This window comes from Martes martes, assembly GCF_963455335.1.
Source record: "Martes martes genome assembly, chromosome: 15".
Lineage (NCBI taxonomy): Eukaryota > Metazoa > Chordata > Mammalia > Carnivora > Mustelidae > Martes > Martes martes.
In genome coordinates this window covers 67,867,118-67,888,523 of record NC_137903.1, presented here as the reverse complement: position 1 = coordinate 67,888,523, position 21,406 = coordinate 67,867,118, and the positions used below count along the sequence as shown (strand labels likewise).

The 21,406-nt window shown below is 45.4% G+C and overlaps 1 protein-coding gene across 2 annotated transcripts in view; it reads right to left on the bottom strand.

Annotated features, from left to right (window-relative positions):
• Nucleotides 1–431: 431 nt before the first annotated feature.
• NME7 (NME/NM23 family member 7) overlaps nt 432–21,406 on the bottom strand; it is a 257,971-nt gene continuing 236,996 nt past the window's right edge. The window contains exon 12 of one of the 2 annotated variants that reach the window (XM_080823828.1): nt 432–719. In XM_080823828.1, coding sequence (XP_080679954.1) covers nt 687–719 — 33 coding nt within the window. In that variant the 3' untranslated portion in view covers nt 432–686. The remainder of the gene's footprint in view (nt 720–21,406) is intronic. The other variant, XM_080823829.1, reaches the window with a different exon arrangement.

Genomic DNA, 21,406 nt, shown 5'->3' with positions numbered 1-21,406 from the left:
TCTCCTGTGGTGTTGGGTCTTTACTTTTTGTTTGTTTGTTTTCCTGGGGCTGGGGTGGGGGTGGGCTGTCATGGGGGAACTGCCCTTTAAATTTTAAGTGACACTACAGAAAAACACAAAAAGGTGATGGGTTGTGTCGTGCTTTGTATCGAATGCCGTCTTGACCTCTCTTCCCTTGTCCTCCAGTACGATCTGAAGCTGTGTATGAGATCTGGATCGCCTGTCACTTGGGCTGGTGACGGGCCTAATTCATTTGCTTTACATTTTCTTTTATTTTCCTTTTTTCCTTTCTCTGGAGGCATCACATGCTGGTGCTGTGTCTTTATGAATGTTTTAACCATTTTCATGGTGGAAGAATTTTATATTTATGCAGTTGTACAATTTTATTTTTTTCTGCAAGAAAAAGTGTAATGTATGAAATAAACCAAAGTCACTTGTTTGAAAATAAATCTTTATTTTGGACTTTATAAAAAGCAATGCAGTACCCCATAGACTGGTGTTAAATGTTGTCTGCAAATTCCATGTTCTAACATGTACAATAATTGCCAGGAGTACAGTGCTCTTCTTGATCTTGTATGCGGTCAGGTTCAAACAACGGACAATAAAAGAATGAACACATTCTGCATGTGCGTGATTCACTCTTGTCCTAATGCTCCAGCCTGTGACTTCTTTGCTTTTCTCTACTTCTAGTTGTCCAGGATCTTGAAGAAGTACTGAACCTGAATGACAAACACATGAAGGAGTTCATTAGTTCACTGGAAATTCAGCCTTTCACACTGGAGAGGCCAGGAGCTGAGCCCAGAGCACACCCCTTCCCAAAGAGACAACTAGGTTCACCGGAGGCAGGGACTCCATGAGGTTTTGGTTCAAAGGTGAAGTTTAAAAGCATTCTGTGGTGTGGACTGTGCTTAGTTTCGAAGACGTGCAGTTTTGGTCCCTGCTAGTGCTTCACTGGGGCGTCTGTAGTTCAGTTAACAGACGAGGTTAGGTTTGAGGTATAGTCCGTTAAGGTTCACACCTCGCTTTTGGTTTGTGGTTCCTACTCAGCCGTACTGAACATCGGCCTTCGTGTGGAGACAGTGAACTTTCTGAAGAGCACCGTCCCGTGTGAGTGCAGGGTTAGGGTCCCAGAACCCACGCGGGAAAGGGCCACCCTGAAGTGCCGGCATCCCGGTGCTGGAAGCAGAGGCCTGTCGCAGAGCTGCGCAGCTGGAGCCCGAGCAGAGCCTCCCGGCCCTCGGCGCCCCCGAGAGATCCCTCTGGGGTGATGCCTCCCCCTCACCCAGCCGCGGAGCCACAGCCCCCGAGGCCCGCGCCCCGCGTGCGGCAGCAGAGCGGACCCAGGGCGGCAGCTCTTCCTGCTCCCGCCGCGCGCCCCGCACCTGAGCCCGCCGAGCGGCTTGTCTGGTTTATGCTGGAAGAGCATCACCGGAGACCCGGCTGTCTCCAGACCAGCAAACCGTGTGACGGCAGGTCAGCACCGGAGGAGCCGCGATCCCCTTTACCGACGACAGAACCAGCACGGGGGGCTGGAAGCGGTGCCACGGCTTCGCCGCCGCGGTCTGCGGAGCCCGCGCTCGCGAGAAGACCCTGCGCCACCCCGGCAAAGCCAGCGCCGCACCCACACGTCTAGAAATAGGAGGTGTCGTTCCTGCAAGAGAAGACGTTTCTCTTGCTCCAACAACTCATTTCCTAGGGTGTCTGTCCGTCTGAAAGGTGGTGACTTTATAGCACAAGAAGAGAGATGGCTTTAGGTCTGGGAACACGCTGGGGCTGGGGAGGTAGTTCGCCGTTTTTAGGCTAAGGTCACAACCTCAGTCACACTCAATCCGGTGCCCTCACGTGTCCTGTCTCAGCCCCCGTGCACGTGGTCGTGCATGTGCGTGCGCACAGTCACCTCCAGATTCCGCCCAAATCTTGCCTCCCCCGAGCCAGTCCCCACCCGTGAACCATACGGTGACATCCCCGCCGGGAGACTGGGAGGGGGTTTGTATTCCCTGACTCGGTAGGTGTTGCCGACTGCCCGCTGGGGACAGAGCCGCGGGTGACGAGAACGCTCAGACCTGTCCTCCCTCCGCAGCGCGCCTTCTCGTACGAAATACACTGCGTGTTCGGGACGCGAGCTCTGTGCACTCGGGGGTTCTGTCTCTTCTCACCTCACCAGTTTAGTCCATCCCTTATTAGATGACACATTTTTGGGGTGTAGGGACGGTGCCTCCCACTCCCTCACATCCTACAGAGAGGTTTTCACACAAGTTCAAGTACTCAGTTCCTCACACTGAATATAAAGGAATGAGTTTCTTAAAGGCAGTGTCTTTCAGTAGGCCCAGTCCCACTTGGAACCAAAGGCATTAGAACGATTACTGAGCCGAGGAAAAAGAATTTTCTTTTCTTTTTCAATGCATCACATTCCGGGAAGGCAAGTTCCGGCGCGGTGCTGGCCTGTCTTCACCCAGGGTGATCTGCCTTTCAGGGACAGGGATACAGGCCTTGGGCCCAGAACCTGCGGCAAGCATTACTACCTAGCTAGAATTTAATAACCTTTGTCTTTACTGTATTTATTTTATTACCCTCAGTTAAGGACAAGTAATACTAGTTTTGCAATTATGGGAGTAAAACAAATTTACTCAAGAATAACAGTGAACGGATTTTAAGCAAAAGAGTACTCGCCACAGCGCCATGAAACCCCCCCCCCCCCAACACACACACACAGAGATCAGGATCCTGAGGCCCAGGGGCCGCGACTCCCGCGGGCGGGGAGCCAGAGCACGTGCCGAGTCCGCAGGACCGGAATCTGAGTCTCTATCTACAACGCAAAGCCTCTTGGCTCTCCAGCTCCTCCGGAGCGGACTCTGCATTTGCCCGGGCATCTCCATGACGGAAAACTCTCCAGCAATGGAATTCAAATAAATATAAATCTTCTAAAATTGCTTCCAGGGGTCAATTTTTGCCCTGAATAGTGCGTAGCAAAAGTGGGTGTCGAGGCTAGTGATTCTAGTCCTGTCCTGCACTGCCTCCGCGGAACTTCTAGAACATGGAGCTAGTCTGAAATCCCTTTGCACAGTTACTACCTCCAGCTTTCTATCTGAGTCTGCTACAGAGGCCCAGGCTCTTCACGGACTACTGAGTCAGGTGCTTTGGGGGAAAGCGCAGCCACGTGTTCTCCAGTGGTACTTACGGTTGGCTGGCGTCCAAAATACTTGTGGAGTTATTTTTTTTCCTTTTACGTAGGAATGCATATGTGTTTGAACATTTACAGAATTCATGTCCCCCACTGCCATGGAGTTCAGGCACCAAATCAGAACATTTGCACCGTGGCCACCATACGAGGCAGTTTTCAGATAAAATCCAGTCAATCTGAATTTGACTGACGTATATACTGATTTTCAAATATACCAGCCAGATCAGTAGAAAATTCTCTACTCACTGCAGCCCCTTCTCTCCAGAGATGGGTTTGCAGGCGTGCGACCTGGGCCACTGCACAGGGCCACGTGCTGGAAGGGCCATGCCTGGTTTCATGTTCTTTCCACTGTCTCCCTCTTGAGATTCTTAACAGATTTTTGTTGTTGTTAACTTTTTTTTTTTTTTTAGATTTTATTTATTTATTAGAGAGAGAGTGAGAGAGAGAAAACACGAGTGAGGTGAGGGGCAGAGGGAGAAGCAGGCTCCCCGCTGAGCAGGGAGCCCAATGCAGGCTCAGTCCCAGGACTCTGGGATCATGACCTGATCCGAAGGCAGACATTTAACAAACTGAGCCACCCAGGTGCTCCTCTTAATAGTTTTTGAACAAGGGGCCCTACATGCCATTCTGAACCAGTTCTGTTTCTAGCCATGGGCCTCTATGCTAGGGCCACTCCTGCATGGTTTTCCTATTGGCTGAGTGGAAACTGGCAGAAAGGGCTGCTTTGAAAACAAGCAATGGACAGACGTCCGGTGAGAGCGGGCGGGTCGGGGCAGGTGCAGGGGAGGCCATGGAAGATGGGGTCTGGAAGGCTCGCCTGGAGAGGAAGTCGAAGTCTTGGGGCAGGGGAGAGGAGGAGCAGAGGCCACGCAGAGGCCACACACAGGAGACTCAAACCCTGCCTGAACCGCGGCTGCGCCTCCTCTCCCTCTCCCTCTTTAGTCTCTCCAAGTCACCCCTATTTTCTGCTCCCCAAACAGAGCCCTGGGAAGTGGCCCCTGTGGGAACAGAGGCGGTAGCTGAAGGCTGGGCTCCGTGGGAAGATCCAGCCTTCCGAGAAAGGCGGCTACCCTGCCTCCTAGGGCGCCACGGAGCCCAGGAAGGCCTTGGGCTCGGATGTAGCCCTCGGCTCCCCTCGCAAGCCGCGAGCCGTGACGCGAACGAAGTCATCAGAGTCTCTCCTTCACGTAGCTTTACCTTCTTTCTCCACAGGTGCAGAGGCCATGTTTGAAATGTTTTGAAATGTTTTAAGACAAAATGAAAATTTCCCACTAAGATGACTGTATATTTCAGGAATTCTGTAAACCCAGTGTGCTCAGAGCTCTCTTTTAAAGCCCACGTGATTTTCTTACTGCCTGTTGGCCACTAAGGAGAACAAGTCTTTCTTTAAAGCCGGAATGTAATTCTTCCTGAACCCGTCAGAGTAGCACTGACCTTTCTCTTTACTGGAAATATATACCTTTATTTTTCTTTTCTAATATAACTGAAGACACAAGAGTCCTTTCTAGAAGTTCATTCTAAAATTGGGCTTCTGACTCATTATCTGGCCTCTTCTGCCTTGAAGGTGGTTTTGGTTGTAGCTAGTCACTCCCCAACCCCTCAAAAACTCTAAAAATACAAACAGACGTTTGTCACTTGTTCTCCCTTTTCCTCCCTACTTCCAATGATTAAAAAGGTACACTCTGAGAGCGACCATAAATGAGTATGAGCTATGGATAGCTGTTCAATTATTTACATTGTAAACTTCACTTTTTCTTCCAAAAAATGGAGTCCTTGTGACATGTGCTTTAACAGTTTATCGTGTGTAATCCTTACAACTGACTTCACAGACTAGAAATTAGTCTCCTTTTCTGGTTGGATGAGCCGGAGTGTCAGCATTTAAGAGCTAACTCTTTGCCCGAGGGCACACAGCTCTGTCTAGTGCCCAGGGTTCTGCCTGGGCTGGGTAAGGCTCCCACGAGGGGTGGAGCCTGCTTGTTAGAGTCTGAACCCTGCCCTTGCCATTTCTAGGCTGGATGACCTTGAGAAAGTCACATCACATCTGTTTCTCAGATTCCATATCTATAATCTAATAATACTTATTACACAGGGTTGTTGTGAAAATACAAATCAAAATCAAGTGAGATCCCACCTCACACCGGTCAGAATGGCTAAAATTAACAAGTCAAGAAATGACAGATGCTGGCGAGGATGCAGAGAGAGGGGAACCCTCCTACACTGTTGGTGGGAATGCAAGCTGGTGCAACCACTCTGGAAAACAGCAGGGAGGTTTCTCAAAAGTTGAAAATAGAGCTACCCTACGACCCAGCAATCGCAGTACTGGGTATTTACCCTAAAGATACAAATGTAGTGATCCGAAGGGGCACGTGCACCTGAATGTTTATAGCAGCAATGTCCACAACAGCCAAACTATGGAAAGAGCCTAGATGTCCATCCACAGATGAAGGAATAAAGAAGATGTGGTATATATATACAGTGGAATACTATGCAGCCATCAAAGGAAATGAAATCTTGCCATTTGTGATGACGTGGATGGAACTAGAGGGCATTATGCTGAGTGAAATAAGTCAATCAGAGAAAGATAATTATATGATCTCTCTGATATGAGGAATTTGAGAGACAGGGCAGGGGGTTGTGGGGGGCAGGGAGGGAAAAAAATGAAACAAGATGGGACCACGGAGGGAGACAAACCATAAGAGACTCTTAATATCAGGAAACAAACTGAGGGTTGCTGAGGGCTGGGGGGTAGGGAGAGGGTGGTTGGGTGATGGACACTGGGGAGGGTATGTGCTGTGGTGAGTGCTGTGAAGTGTGTAAGCCTGATGATTCACAGACCTGTACCCCTGGGGCTAATAATACACTATATGTTAATTTTTTAAAAATAAGGAAAGCCTCACAGCGCTAGCACGCAGTAAGAACTCCATAGCAAATATCATTATTCTTGTTTCTCCAACGCTCGCAATGCAGTGGCCTATCCCGCAGTGCGGTGAGGAAGCCACGGGCTTCTGAGCAAGCTTGCCGTTCCGTGAGAGCCAAACTGCTCATACCACTCCTGCCCACCGGAGGAGAACCTACATAATTAATCGGGTCATGAATGACAAAAGCAGACGCAAGACCTTTACAGACAAGGACAGTAAAGACACATGAGAACCAAATGCAACATGTTATCCTTAATTGGATCCAGACCAGAAACATTTTTTTCTTTTGCTGCAAAAGACATTAATGGGTAAAACTGGTGAGATTTTCATGTCTGTACATAGATAGTAGCACTATCTTAATTTCCTGGGTCTCGTCATTGTTCTGCGGTGATGGAGTATAGATCACTGTTTTAGATTTGTAGGAAAGAGACACCGAAGTGTTGAGAAATAGAAGGGATTTCTGTCCATCACTTATGGGCGAACACAGTATCATGATACGAACAGGCCCACAGGTGCGGCACCTGGGTGGCTCAGCCTCTGCCTTTGGCTCAGGTCATGGTCTCAGGGTCCCGGGATCGAGCCCCGCGTCGGGCTCTCTGCTCAGCGGGGAGCCTGCTTCCCCCTCTCTCTCTGCCTGCCTCTCTGCCTACTTGTGATCTCTCTGTCAGATAAATAAATAAAATCTTAAAAAAAAAAAAAAAGAGGCCCACGGGTGCACAAGTTGAGAGAGAGAAGAGGGGATGATCGGTACCTTGGGACACAGGAAAACGCTAAGCTTTGGGGAATGTGGGTGAAGAGTGAGAGCGCTGAATCTGGACTTGGAAAGAACCGAGCTTGATTCTAGCTACCATGTCCTGGTGCCCTAGACAAGTATGTCAAACTCTGTGAGCCCGTTTCCTAGTAGAAAAGCGGGGAGAAGAAAACCTACGTCATCGGGATGAACGCGGACGGAAGGCTGAGCTGCAGCACACGCACGGCCGTCAGCTTTCACGGGGCGGCCCGGGCTGGGCTCCGCTGGAAGCCAGAGAGCAGCTCGGAGCTGGGCCACCTCCGCCAGAGCACCAGGCAAGTCGGGGAGAGCTCTCAGCTGAACTTGACACGTCCCATTCGAAATTCATGTTTGCTGACTCCCCACAGAAGAGATCCCATTCTCAATTTTTGTTAAAAAAAAAAAAAAAAAAAAGCCTTTAAATAAGGAAAGAAAATGTAAACATGATGATGCCTTCTTGAGATGAGTGATGTTCGTCTGCCCACACGTCAGAAGCACCCTTTGGAGCTTCAGAAATAACTACATGCTTGGACCCTATCTTAGGAGAGTCGCCTCGTCTGGTGTTGGGAAGACCCTGAACATTCACATTTTCACGCAGCTCCCAGGCACTTCTCGGGTTCACTAGGGTTGCAAACCGCCGCCTTAGACAGAGTTAGCAAAAGTAGGTGCCCCAGAAACCAGGGCTGGAACGAAGCCCATCTGAGGCTGTCCTAAGTGACCTGAAGGAGAGGCTGAAACCTTCCAGTAACCTTGCCTTTCACTGGTGTGGGCGGTACATCGCAGGCCCTCGGCATGGACCGGAGCGGGGGGGTGCCAAGGAGATCGGCAATGGGCCTCATACCGCGAAATGGGGAACGTGGGCAAAATGCAGGCCGTCAACCTCACCAGGGCAGCTTGCGTGTTCACAAGAAAGAAGTCAAGCAGGCTCACCAAATGAGTTCTAGAAACAGTATCGTCGGGTATGTTCTCTCGGTTCCCTACGGACTTGGGCCTACGGGGCAGTCGTTGTCTGGGCTGCCGTCACTCCGGACGGACCTCACACAGGATACTGGAAATGAAACCAAGGAATTACGGAACCCTTTTCAAAAACACCACGGGGTATATTTGCTTCTTGGGAAGTTCTTGTTGCTATACTTCATACATATTTCCGTTAGAAAAGCTCCAAGATGAATATCACGGAATTAGAAACTAGCAACTAAAATTACTTAGAAGATAGGACATTGCTTTGATAAAGACATGTAAGAAAAGTAAAAACAGCTCTCAGATCAGATCAAAGCTGAGAGAATGTATAATCAGAATTTGTTAGATAGTAAGGGGAACAGTAGGACTTTTTCACTTAAATCTGGAAAGCAACTGAAAGAGCAAATGTTGAGCTAATTTAAGTTTAAGGAAAAGAATGACTTCCTTATATCCAAAGACTTGAAGGTTCAAATGTTTAGAATTATATTTTCATAATCTCTTTGAAGGGCAAGCTGGGGATGTTGAAGAAATATTCTTAAACCTTGACAGCAGTGTTACAAGAGGCAATTGCCATATTTTTCTATAAACATTTTTTACTGTTACTAGCAAAAAAGTATCCTGGGTTAAGTACATTTGCGTGAAATTTTAAGCTTCTTACTATGTAAAGAGTCTGTTGCACAGTCCCCGGAGAACGGGAGTGGGGACAATGGCGAGTGCAGGCGGCCAGTGCTCCTGCGGGGGAGACGCAGGCGGAAGGGGACGACGGGATGAGTTGCCTGCAAACTCTAGGAAGACAGGGAGGCTCCTGGGCTCCATCCGCCACCACTGTCACGTGGCTTCCGTGAGTATCAGTCATTCCCCAGCCCAAACCTCGGTGGGCTCCCTGTTTCCCACAGTGCGACCTCCCATCTCAGGGTCGGCTTGGCTTTCATAGAGCCCAACAATACACTCACTAAAAGCAAGATTTTGGCTGCAGTCATTCTTGGTTTCCACCACTCAAGAGCAGAGAAAGAGCTTCACCACTTTCTTTCACACCCGTAAGTCCTGCAGGGCAAGGAGTGTCCCTCTCCCTTCTTCTGACACTCCCAAGTCGTTCACATACACAGCAGGACACTTGCTCCGTGCAGACACCGGCCGTTTCGGTTTCTCTTCTTTTTCACACCCTTCCCACCCACTCCTTATCCAAGCTGGCCACAGAATGGCCAAGTGGCTTCCCGCACAGGCTCCACCATTGCCCTCGGCCAGTCAGGCTGACAGAACACCACAAACGCTGACATTCAGGAACAGAACGGAGAGGGCCCCGTGCCAAAGCCAGCCAGGACCACGGCTGACTGCTGGGGCCTTTCAGAGAGGATTTCAGGAGGTAAGAAGTGAGTGGCCAGATTCCTCTTAAAAAGGGAAAGTGAACAGAGCTTCCAGAAAGAGGCAAGTATGACAGAGCCATGCTTCAGACAGATGCTCTTCCTATCAAAACTGAATCCTAACTTATTTTCACACAAGAGTACCAATGGCCCATAAATCCCACAAGTCATTTGAGTTTTTGGAGTAACATAAAACCGTGAGTTATCTAAAGCCTTATCAGTTTAAAGATTTCATTTAGAATAGTGTGGCTCTTAGTTTACAGCCTTCTGTCGAGGGGTGTACCTCGGCCTCGGGCCCATCCAAAGTCTAGATCATTTCACTCACGTTTCATGTTCTCGTAAACGACTCAAAACAGAAAAGTCAAAGGCTCAACTAGAACTCAACCAATGAAAATACTGGTTCCTGACTGTTGGCCTACCCCTCTGGTGCTATTTTAAAGATTCACGTAGACATACCCAAGAGTTTCGGATTCTGTCTTTGGAAAACTTACAGGAGAGAAAGATGGTGTTGTTTCAAGATAATATCCATAATGACAGACGGCAACACGGAAAATAATGTGGGAGAGACTGATACTCCTTCTTTCTTTCCCCTTCATAAGGAGAATTTTTATTTCATTGGGGGAAGCAAAGTGCATAGCCTTCATTACACATGGGTGGAGGGGAGGCCTGTGACTAATTCCAGACCAATGTCGTGTAAGCGAAGTTGCTGGGTAGGGCTTCCTGGAAAGCTCACTAAAAGCAGGCACACTCAGCCCCCAGTGTCTTTCGTCCTTTGCCCTTGGGTTGCCTCTGTCTGGAACGAGCCCAGGATGCTAGGGCAGAGTAGCCACCTTGGAGCTAAGAGGCCATCACGGGGAAGGGCCACGATTACTGTCGGGCTGAAGTCCTGAGCTGCGGAACCAAAGCCTGTCACTAAATCTGCCGGGGCCTTGACTGTGCACTGTCTAGCCTATGTCTAGCCTCCAGGACTCTGAGAAACCGATTTCTGGCGGCGACAAGCCACCCGGTCGACGGTGGTGTTCACAGCAGCCTGAATGAGCCAAGACAGCTGCCTTCATAGCTTCCTTTTCAGCACAAAGAGTCACTCTTACACCGGAGACCTCCGCGCTCCTTGTTCACCAGTAAGAAAACTTCTAATTTGTGCTATTTTTGGCATTTCTGTTCCTAGCAGCCAAATTCTTCACAGACACAAGTCACAGGAATAAGAAGGACGGCGGCGGCAACAGCGACGCGGCAGCACCAGCGACGCGGCAGCACCAGCGCTCTTCTAAACGCTTCGCACTCACCACCGCCTTCAACACTCGTGCTTCTCACGGACCCGGGCCTGCCACCTGCCCAGCACAGTCGGGCGGCTGGAGCGCGGGTCCCACAGCTGGCGACGGAGCAGAATCGGGGCGCGAGCTGGGAATCTAACCTCGACCGCACACGCCGCGCTTCCTCCCGCCTGGCCGAGTACGGAAGTCAGCGAGGAGCTCGGCGGAGGTCTGGGGTCCCGTGCGCTGTTCTCCACTGCTATTCCCCTTTATGCTGAACACGCATTTCCCGTGTAGGCATCTCCAATAAAGATTCCTAAAATGCACACACAGACTTCAAAAAGAGTGAAGTCGGAGGACGCCTGGGTGGCTCAGTCAGTTAAGCGTCTGCCTTTGGCTCGGATCATGATCCATGGGTCCTGGGATGGGGCCCAGCCCTCCCCTCGGCAGGGAGCCTGCTTCTCCCTCTCCCCCAACTCATGCTCTATCTCTCTTTCTCTCAAATAAATAAATAAAATCTTAAAAAAAAATAAAAAGAGTGAAGTCTGATCCAATAATTGCAGAAAGCAAACCCTCCCTCCATGAGGATTCCGAACCACCTGTCCCATTCCTGTCACACTCCTTACCCTTCCTCAGCCAGAGCATTTCAGCTGACTTCATCCTCCGTCTGCACGCACGGGGAGGAGACCTATGTTGACGGACTTACAATCCTTACCCTTTGCGATGAAATCACCACCAAGGGAGCTAATTAGTGGCGGTGACCATGGTGTTTTCTTCAGTGCAGGTACCTAACCCCCCTGGGACCGATGACTCCCCTAACGTGGATGGAAATGATCTACCTTCTCTGGGACACACTTGGGTTGATTTTGAAAACAAAACGAAACCAAACAAATCATTCTGAAGCTGCCTGCGATTTTTCGGAGGCCCTCTGCAAGCATGCCATGACCTTTCCAACCGAAGCTGCGCTGTGAATCCATCATCCCTAATACAAAAGTACACTTGAGGGACATTTCAAAATCCTGGCTATTATAGTCAGGTCAACTGAAAATTAACTGAATAGTTTGGAAAATCAGAATCAGAAATTAAGAACTTGAAAGACCGGAGAACATTCTGTGCAATCCCCTCAAAGATGTTACTTCCTCTTTGTCATGTGCCGTTTCTTAAAGACGAAAAACAGCAGAAGACGCTGCTGTTCAACACTTCTGCTGCAGGACTCCAGCTTAGACGGGAAAACCAGATACACCTGTGACAAATCCAGACAGAAGCGGGACCCCGCCGTCCACCCCCTCCCACCCCCGCCGTATCCTGCCACTGGTGTTTTCTTAACATTGTTCCTGACTCAGAAAACAAAACACAACCTTTCACAACCTGAAACTGGCCAACGATTCCAAGTTCTAGTCTAAGTCCTCAGTCCCTTCTGATTCTAAACTCTCACTACTCAAATTTCAAACCATCAACTGAACGCTTCATCTTCTGTCCTGTTTCTGGGTCTGCAGACATTCAATTCCTTCTGCCCACAGTGCTCTCCATGAACCCTCTGCCTCATGGTCCTCATGGACCCACTATCCCCACTTTTGTACTTTGTGACCTTAGAATCTTTACTTTAAGCCACTAACCAGCCAACAGAAAAACTCTCATGGAACTTAAGAAACTGGTAGGTGGTCACACTAACCATCTAAATCAGGGGTCTGAGCTTGGCAGGTAAAAGGTTCATCTGAGGACATATAACACCAAAAAGGAAAGATGACTTCTACACGAAAGGCAGAAAGAGAAAACTCTGTCTCTTGGGACCCTCGTTCTGTCGAAAGCTTTAAAACATCTTACGTACAAAAGGGAAAAGGCTTTGCTATATCGAGCTGTTTCTTTCACTCTTGTAAATGACATCTGTGATGTCAACATTGAATGAGAGCTATTTGGAATCTGGCACTGTTAATTCATGTGAGAATGCCAGTTCCGCTGAGTAAAGAGTAATATCTAATATCCGGAGATATCGGAGTCACATTTAACATAAAGCGCAAATATTGCATTGAAGTGGGTTTGGGGTAAAAATGTCAATTATATGCAAAAATTAAATACCACCTTCTTGAATCATTCATCTTGGCATCATGGAAAATTTTTCAGCCTTCTCCAACAAGAGTGTCAGATCTTGGGAACAGTAATTCATAAACGGCCTGATTCCACAATGAGTCAGAGTGACTAAAATACTCTGGATAAATGTTTCACTTATTTATATTGTTGGGTCAAAACTCCACTTTACTGAATGACTTGCGTTGGTGACAGCTTTGAGTTATGTTTACCACTTGGCATTCTGGATGTCCCCATGTCGTTGACACACACAACACACTGGGGAGACAGGATTTGTGGGTACCAAACGGGTACCTCAAGTCTTCAAAACCTACCAAAGGAAGTTTAGTAAAATGGGCAGCCATGGTGATTACATTAAAAAATCGAGCTTTTTCTCTCGAATGAATGAATGGTCTTGGCACCAAGGAAAGATCTTACTGAATCTTTGATCCTGGGAATTCTAAAATAATCTCTTGCAGTAAACGGGGACATTATATTGAAACCTTAAATTATGGGAGATTATGAGAATGACACTTTTTTTTTTAAAGATTTTTTTAATTTATTTATTTGACAGGCAGAGATCACAAGTAGGCAGAGAGGCAGGCAGACAGAGAGAGAGAGAGAGAGAGGAGAAAGCAGGCTCCCCGCAGAGCAGAGAGCCCGATGCGGGGCTCAATCCCAGGACCCTGGGATCATGACCCGAGCCGAAGGCAGAGGCTTTAACCCACTGAGCCACCCAGGCGCCCCGAGAATGACACTTTTTAATTAACAAAACCAAGCTATAAAAATCTAGGCTTTCAATGTCACCTCTTTTACTTCCTTTTAAAATGGAAGTCCTTCAGATCGTACAGAAACTTTATCTCTGGTTTAACATTTAGTGCTAAATATGAGCCAAAGGCTTAAGGACTCTGAAACTAAGATTAAATATGCATTTTTTAAAAATTAGACTTGATGTCTGTTACAGTCATAAAATCTTGGAGGAGGAGCTAGTAATTTTATGTCATTTTATACCTTTAATTCATCTGAAGTTTCTCTTATTTGTGGGTTTGTAGTTAGAGGTAGAGGGAATTTTCTGAGGCCTTCAGTGACACCGTGGCTCTGCCGTGTTTCTACCTTGGAAATTAATACTCAAAATAATTGATAAAAAATATTGATCTCTTCTTCTGCCATTACTCCCTATTATTTTTGTCTAGACTTATTGATTTAAATGTGAAGTGACACTTTTGAGTTGGGGTAACATGAATCAAGTCTTTGACTATATTGGGGGGAAATGCCCCAGGAGGCCAGCGTGACAGCTAAAATACCGTCTGCTTGGGGGCGCCTGGGGGGCTCAGTGGGTTAAGCCTCTGCCTTTGGCTCAGGTCATGATCCCGGGATCCTGGGATCGAGCCCCGCATCGGGCTCTCTGCTCAGCGGGGAGCCTGTTTCCCCCTATCTCTCTGCCTGCCTCTCTGCCTAGTTGTGATCTCCGTCTGTCAAATAAATAAATAAAAATCTTTAAAAAAAAATAAAATGAATAAAATACCATCTACTTGAATGAGGAAAACGAATATGCATTCACCTCAGTGGAATGTAAAAAAAGCAATAAAAATCTCTGGCTGGAAAATGCTGATCATTTGATTTGCTATCGTCCCCCCGGGACCAGTGAAAATCCCTGTCTGTTACTTTGAAATGGAAAAAAAAGAATCTTCATTTCCTTTTAACTTATAAATCTATTATTTCTAGCTTTCTTTTAAAAAATTGCATCCTTAAAAATTTATTTTTAAAAAATAAAAACTATATCCTTGTTTGGATAATAGTGGAAAGGTGTGGGCTAAAAATGAAAATTTCTTAACCTAGGGTTTCCTTTAAAATATTGTTGATCTGGAATTATAATGTTGGTATCAATGCCTACTGATATTTTATGGTATAGCCATTAAGCAAGGATGCTAATTTCTATAATCTATTACCTGATTCCCATTATTGTGCCATTAAATGCCTCTAGGGTTTTAGTACTAAGATGTTCCAGGAACTTACTCAGATGTGGTGCATAGAGAAGTTTGGCTTATAAAGAAAATCTTTGTTTTCATTAAATTCCTAATCAGTAGATAAGCTGCATTAGTCCAGAAATGGACTCATGGAATTCTTGGTGGTGCTGCTGAGATCACAGCCAAGACCGAATTATTGGAACGAAGGCGGCTCTGCTGGCAGTGGCGAGGTTAGAGGTCTTGACTTACCACCAGGGAAATGCTAAACAAATCCATTCTGTGAAAACTCTCCCTTTTCTTGTTGGAAATATATTCATAATTTCTATTGCACTTCCCATGGTTGTCAGCAACCAGATGGCACTTTTTTTTTTTTTTTTTTTATAAAGGAGATCCTGGATGAAGAACATTCCCTCCACAAAGGTTTTCAATTTTTTCATAATCTTTTGCTCTCTAGAGAGGCCAGTGTTGTAGTTACCACGTCACTGAACAGAGAAAACTATCCGCCTAAGTAGACTTCGAAGCAGATGATACAAACATGCACGGCCGCGTGCTATACAAAACCACCCCTTCTGGTTGTGAAATTCCAAACTCCAAGTCCCCAGATTGAAGGGTCTCTCTCTTCTAGCACTTTCTTACTTAAACTCATCTTCCCCACCTGTTCCCTACAACATGGACCCTTTCATTCCAGCCCAAAAGGTGTATTCATGTTTCTTTCAACATGTACATTTTTTCCCCGTGTCTTTATTCAAAATATTCCTTCTTTGTAAAACACTCACCTTTTCTTACTTTAATTTCTAGCCAAGTCTCACCTCCATATAAGACTCTCCGTAAATGTTGTGGCCCCTCAACAACTTTTCTATCCTGATCTTTTGTACTTACACAGAAATGTATCAGAATATATTTTAAGAATTGAGAGCATGATATAACTAGTATTATGAAATACTGTTTCAAGTACTGTCTTGTGCTTGTCTCTTACATTCTCGGACCCCTAGCTCAGTGTGCATTTGTCAGTAATTAACAACAGAAGGAATTTCAGGAAGTGAACACTCAGGGCTGCGTTTGTCAAGAAGGCTTAAACAGAACAGTTCAATCTATGGAGAAAAGTTTAACAGAAAAGTTTAATCTAAACTTTTAACTTAGAAAAGTAGAAAAAGAAGAGCAAATTATATCCCAATTAAATGGAAGAAAAATAGTAAAAATGAGAGCAGAAATTAAATTAAAACAGGAAATCAAAAGGAAAAAATTGTACAAACCCAAAAGCCGGTTCTTTGAAAAGATCAATAAAATCACTAAGCCTTTAGGCAGGCAAGGCAGGAAAAGAGAACAAAAATTACTAATATCAGAAATGACAGAGGGGATGTCACTGGAGACCCCAGGTAAACTAAAAGGATAACAGAGAAATATTATGAAAAACTCCAAGCCCACAGATCTGACAACCTAGATGACACGGACCAACTCCTTGAAAGACAGAATCTGCCAAAACTCATACAAGAAAGAAAACAGATGATCCGCATAAGCCTATATTAACAACATTGAATGAATAACGAATAACCTTCTAAAACAAAATTGGTGCCAGGCCCAGATACATGAATTCTACTAAACACTGATGAATTTTACCAAACAATTTTCTATAGTCTCTTTCAGAAGACAGAAGCAGAGGCCGTACTTCTCAACTCATCATTCTATGAAGTCACATTACTCTTAAACCAAACCCAGGAAGAATCACAAGAAGACTACATAGTAGTATCTTCATGAACACAGATCGAATACCCTCCAAATACTAGCAAAAGGAATCCAACAATAAGTAGAAAGATTTACACAGCACAATCAAGTGAGATTTACTTCAGGTACATAACAATTGCTCAACATTTGCAAATCAATTAATGAAATCCTTACATCAACAGGTTAAAAAAGAAAAATCACATGTTTATATCAATAGATGCAAAAAAAAGCATTTGATAAAGTCTCACACACATTCATGATAAAAACTCCAGCGAACTGGGAACTAGAGGGGAACTTCCTCAACTTAATAAAGACTATCTAGGGGTGCCTGGCCGGCTTGGTCAGTAGAGCATGCAATTCTTGGTCTTAGGGGCCATGAGTTCAAGCCCCACTTGGGTGTAGGGTTTAGTTAAAATATATATATATATATATATATATATATATATATATATATATACCTACCCAAACCCCCTACATTTAACATCATACTTAATGGTGAGAAACTCCACTAAGATCAGGAAAAAGACAAGGATATCTTCTCTCACAGAGATTTTCAACATCACACTGGAATTCCCAGTTAGTGCAATCGACAAGAAAAGGAAATAAAAGGCATACAGATTAGGAAAGAAAAATAAAACTGGCTCTGTTTGCAAATGACATCATCCTCTCCATAGCAAACCTGAAAGAACTGACCAAAAAACTTCTGGTGCTCATGAGAGATTCTAGCAAGGCTGCTGGTTATCGTTAAGCTACAAAAGTCCCCAGCAGTCATTTTCCCACACCAGCAATAAATAAGGCGAATTTGAAATAAAAAACACAATACACTTATACTACGTCCAAAAGATGAAATACTTCGGTGTAAATCGAACAAGATATGTTGACCATCTACATGAGGACATCTACAGAACTCTGACAAAAGAAATCAAAGACGTCATTTCTTGAAAGAAGAATATATAGAAGGCGCACGCCAACGGTGAAGCTACGCCAGCCAGTGCGGTACTGAGAGGAGGACAGACAGATAGATGGAGCACAGTAGAGCCCAGAAATTGAGCCACATAAATACAGTCAACTGATCCTCGACAAGGGAGCAAAGGAAACACAAGGGTGCAATTAGTCTTTTTAACTGGTGTGTACGTCGTCAAAGAAGGTATGTGAGAGACGGCATCTAAGCATATGAAGAGATCCTCCATGTCATATTTTGTGGATATCAACAATCTAAAAACTGATTCCACAGTTTATATTAAGAGGCAAAAGACCTAAAAGAGCCAACACAGCATCGAAGGAGAACAAAGTTGGGAGAACGGACGCTACCTGATTCCTAGGTCTATAAAGCTACGGTAACCAAGACAGTGTGTACTGATGAAAGTACAAACAGATCAATGGAACACGATAGGAGCCCAGACGCAGGCCTACATAAATACAGCCAACGCTTCTTTGACAAGCAAGCAGAGGCAGTGCCGTGGGGCCAAGACAGTCTTTTCAAAGAATGGTGCCCGAACTGGACACCCCCATGCAAAAAAACGAATCTAGACACACATATTACACCCTTCACAAAAGTTAACTCAAAATGGAGTGCAGACCTAAATGCAAAACACAAAACTATAAAAACTCTAGAAAATACTATAGGAGAAAACCTAGATGACCTTAGGTATGGTGATGACTTTTTAGATACAACGGCAAAGGCACGATCCGTGAAAGGAAGAACTGTTCTGCTGGACTTCTGCTCTGGGATGACATTGCTAGAAGAACGAGAAGACAAGTCAGAGGCTGGGAGAAAGTATCTGTGAAAGACATGTGACAAAGGACTGTTATCCTAAATACACAAAGAACTTTTAAAATTCAAGAAAAACAACCCATTTTAAAAATGGGCCAAAGACCTTAGAAGCCTCAGCAAGAAAGATATACAGATGGCAAGTAAGCATATGAAAAGGTGCCTCGTGTCATAGGTCATCAGGGAAATGCAAATTAAAACAATAATTAAAAGAACCTAGATGTCCATCCACAGATGACTGGATAAAGAAGACATGGTATATATATACACTGGAATACTACGCAGCCATCAAAAGAAATGAAATCTTGCCATTTGCGACGACATGGATGGAACTAGAGGGCATTATGCTGAGCGAAATAAGTCAATCAGAGAAAGACAATTATCATATGATCTCTCTGATATGAGGAATTTGAAAGGCAGGGCGGGGGGTTGTGGGGGGCAGGGAGGGAAAAAATGAAACAAGATGGAACCAGGGAGGGAGACAAACCATAAGAGACTCTTAATCTCACAAAACAAACTGAGGGTTGCTGGGGGGAGTGGGGTAGGGATGGGGTGGCTGGGTGATGGACAGTGGGGAGGGTATGTGCTATGGTGAGTGCTGTGAAGTGTGTAAGCCTGACGATCCACAGACCTGTACCCCTGGGGCAAATAATACATTATATGTTGATAATAAAAAAATAAATTTAAAAAATTTTTTAAAAAGGTGAACTCTAATGTAAACTCAGCTCATTAACTGTAATGAGTGCACCACTCTGGTAGGGGATGTTGATAATGGGGAGGCTATGCGTGTATGGTGCTGGAGGGTCACAGGAAATTGATACACTGTCCGCTCAGTTTTGCTGTGTATCTAAAACCGCTCTAAGCAGCACTCCATTAAACGACAGCAGGACGACACAAAAAGCATGTCCAGAATCCGATCCCGAGCTCACTATGTAGCACCACGTGACCTGTTAGATCCTGCACAGTCTGATTTCACCAGCTGTCGTTTTACGGGCGACTGTTTCACCTTTTTAGAACGTTAGCTCTGTGAGATCAGAAACTGAACCTTCTTTAGTCTTTCCCCAGCGACAGACCTCAAGCTTTTGGCAAGGAATTTTATGTCCTTAAATAAAATGTGATGCAAAGAAATAATACAATGAAGAAAGTTTTCTTTTCTTTTTAAATGTAGGTAAGCAGTCGTCCAAGAAATAGGTTTCGAATAAACACGCGAATAAAAGATGCTTCCAATTCTGCTGATGCTAAACATTTAGACTGTGGTGTCTCATACTAACTTGGAAGACAAGCATCCTTCATTTTAAATGTGACTGGCTGGAAAACATAAAAAGGAGAATGAAATAAAGGTAGTTTAAGAGGGAAGTTTATGCACAAACTACATGCAGGAGTAGTGCACATTAACTACCATCTGTTCGACCTTCAAAAGACAAGTTGAACGCCTCAAATAATCACCCTCCTGGGTATGTGCAGTCCATTGCAAAAGTGCTGGTATATTCTTATTAAGACACTGATTAGATCTCCTGTTCTTTGAGCAAAATTAGAGTATTAGAGTGCAATCTAAGAACCCCTAGGTAGAAAAGGGCATTTGGAAAACAGGTGTGGTTGAGTCAAAAAAAAAAAAAAGAAAGAAAAGAAAAGAAAAAACCAGCAGAGAGGGGCACCTGTGTGGCTCAGCCATTAAGCGTCTGCCTTTAGCTCGGGTCATGATCCCAGGGTCCTAGGGTCGAGCACTGCATCAGGCTCCCTGCTCAGTGGGAAGCCTGCTTCTCCCTCTCCCACTCTCCCTGCTTGTGTTTCTGCTCTCGCTGTTTCTGTCAAATAAATAAATAAAATCTTTAAAACAAACAACAAAAAAAAACAGGGAACTCTGTAACTGACATGCTATTTTATGGTTTTATTCTCCTCCCAAAATGGTAATAGGAAAAAATACACAGATATTATGTTCTATTACGGTTTCTGGGTGACAATGGCATCTCAGAATAGAAGGAAATGAGTAGGGAAAAGATAAGCGAGAAGAGAAAAACGAAATGAATGGTGGTGAGAGCATGGCACTATCGATACAAATTACAATCTGCACATTTTAGAAAATAATTAATTTCAAAATGATTGGAACATGTACAATTTATTTTGGGAAAGAAGATTGAGCCTGTGTCTAGACACCTTGTAAGACCAGGCAGCTGTTTACATCTGAATGCTGCAAGCCCTATCATATCACACCTATTATTCAAGTCAGTGATTGTGTTAACTGAATCGACAATACCCAGAAATCTGCTTCATTACTGAAGGGACGATTATTATTATTATTACTATCTTGATGGGAAGAGAAAGGGATCTTAAAAATAACGTCGTAGACCTTCACAGTACGGATCAAGATTTATATTTAATTGCATCCTTAGTACCTACCCTGGGAATAGGAACACACCAACTTAAGGTTAATAGATGCTTACATAGCAAATTACCTATCTGCATCAAACACACGTAACCACACGACACCTGCACTCCCACTGCTAGAACACCACCAGCAGCAAAGCCAACCAGAACTGTCATTTTCTGGCTGTTTTCTGGATGCCATGGGCCTCTCAGGCTCCGTTTCATCCTCCTCCTATCTGGCAGCTGGAAAGCTACAAACTACATTTCCTAAACTGCCTTCCAGCTAAGGCTTTTGTTACAAACCGGGCTCCACGGGTTTAGCTGTGCTCAGTGGAACCGAAAGAGGCAAGACACGGGCCCGGGCCGTCCTCGCACGGCCGCAAATGCCGGCGGCAGTCGGAGACAGAAGTGTGTGCGGGCCTGGGCTCAGCCTTGCCCTGTCTTGTCATCAGGGACATGGCCGGGAGAGGCAGTCGTGTCAGCGGCTGTGGCTGAGGGTGGCGCCTGGAGCCGCCGCCTGACCTCTGGGTCCCAGGTGCAGTACCGCGGCGTAGCTCGGTGGTCCTGCAGCTTCCTGTCCCCCACTCCTCACCGATCTCCCCTGTATTAAACCCCTTTCTTCTTGGTTTCTGTTTTCTGTGCTGAACTTTGATGATACAGCCCTTTGTACATATTGTCTTATTTAATGCCTTCTGTGAAGTGTCATTATTTCTATTCTGCGACAGAGAAAATAAGCCTGAAGAAAGGTAATTCTTCCTAAGTCACAAAGCTGGCAGGTGGAGAAGTCAGGAATTTGCGTTGTGATCACCTGACGCCAAAGCCTTACTCAGAACTGCTCTATTTCCTATGGGCTTGCCTCATACTTAACATTTTAATTAAGGTAAGGGAAGCCCAATTGGCATGGTAAAGTTCAAGTTCAACTTTAAACTTTGATTTACCTATGAACTCAAGTTCAAATCAAGTAAAAGTTATTGAAAGCTCAGCTAATTTCTCCTTCCACTCATCACTTCTGTACGCTTACAGACTTTGGACTGACTTAGAAACAGAAATGCTGGTCTTGGCAATATTTTCAGCTT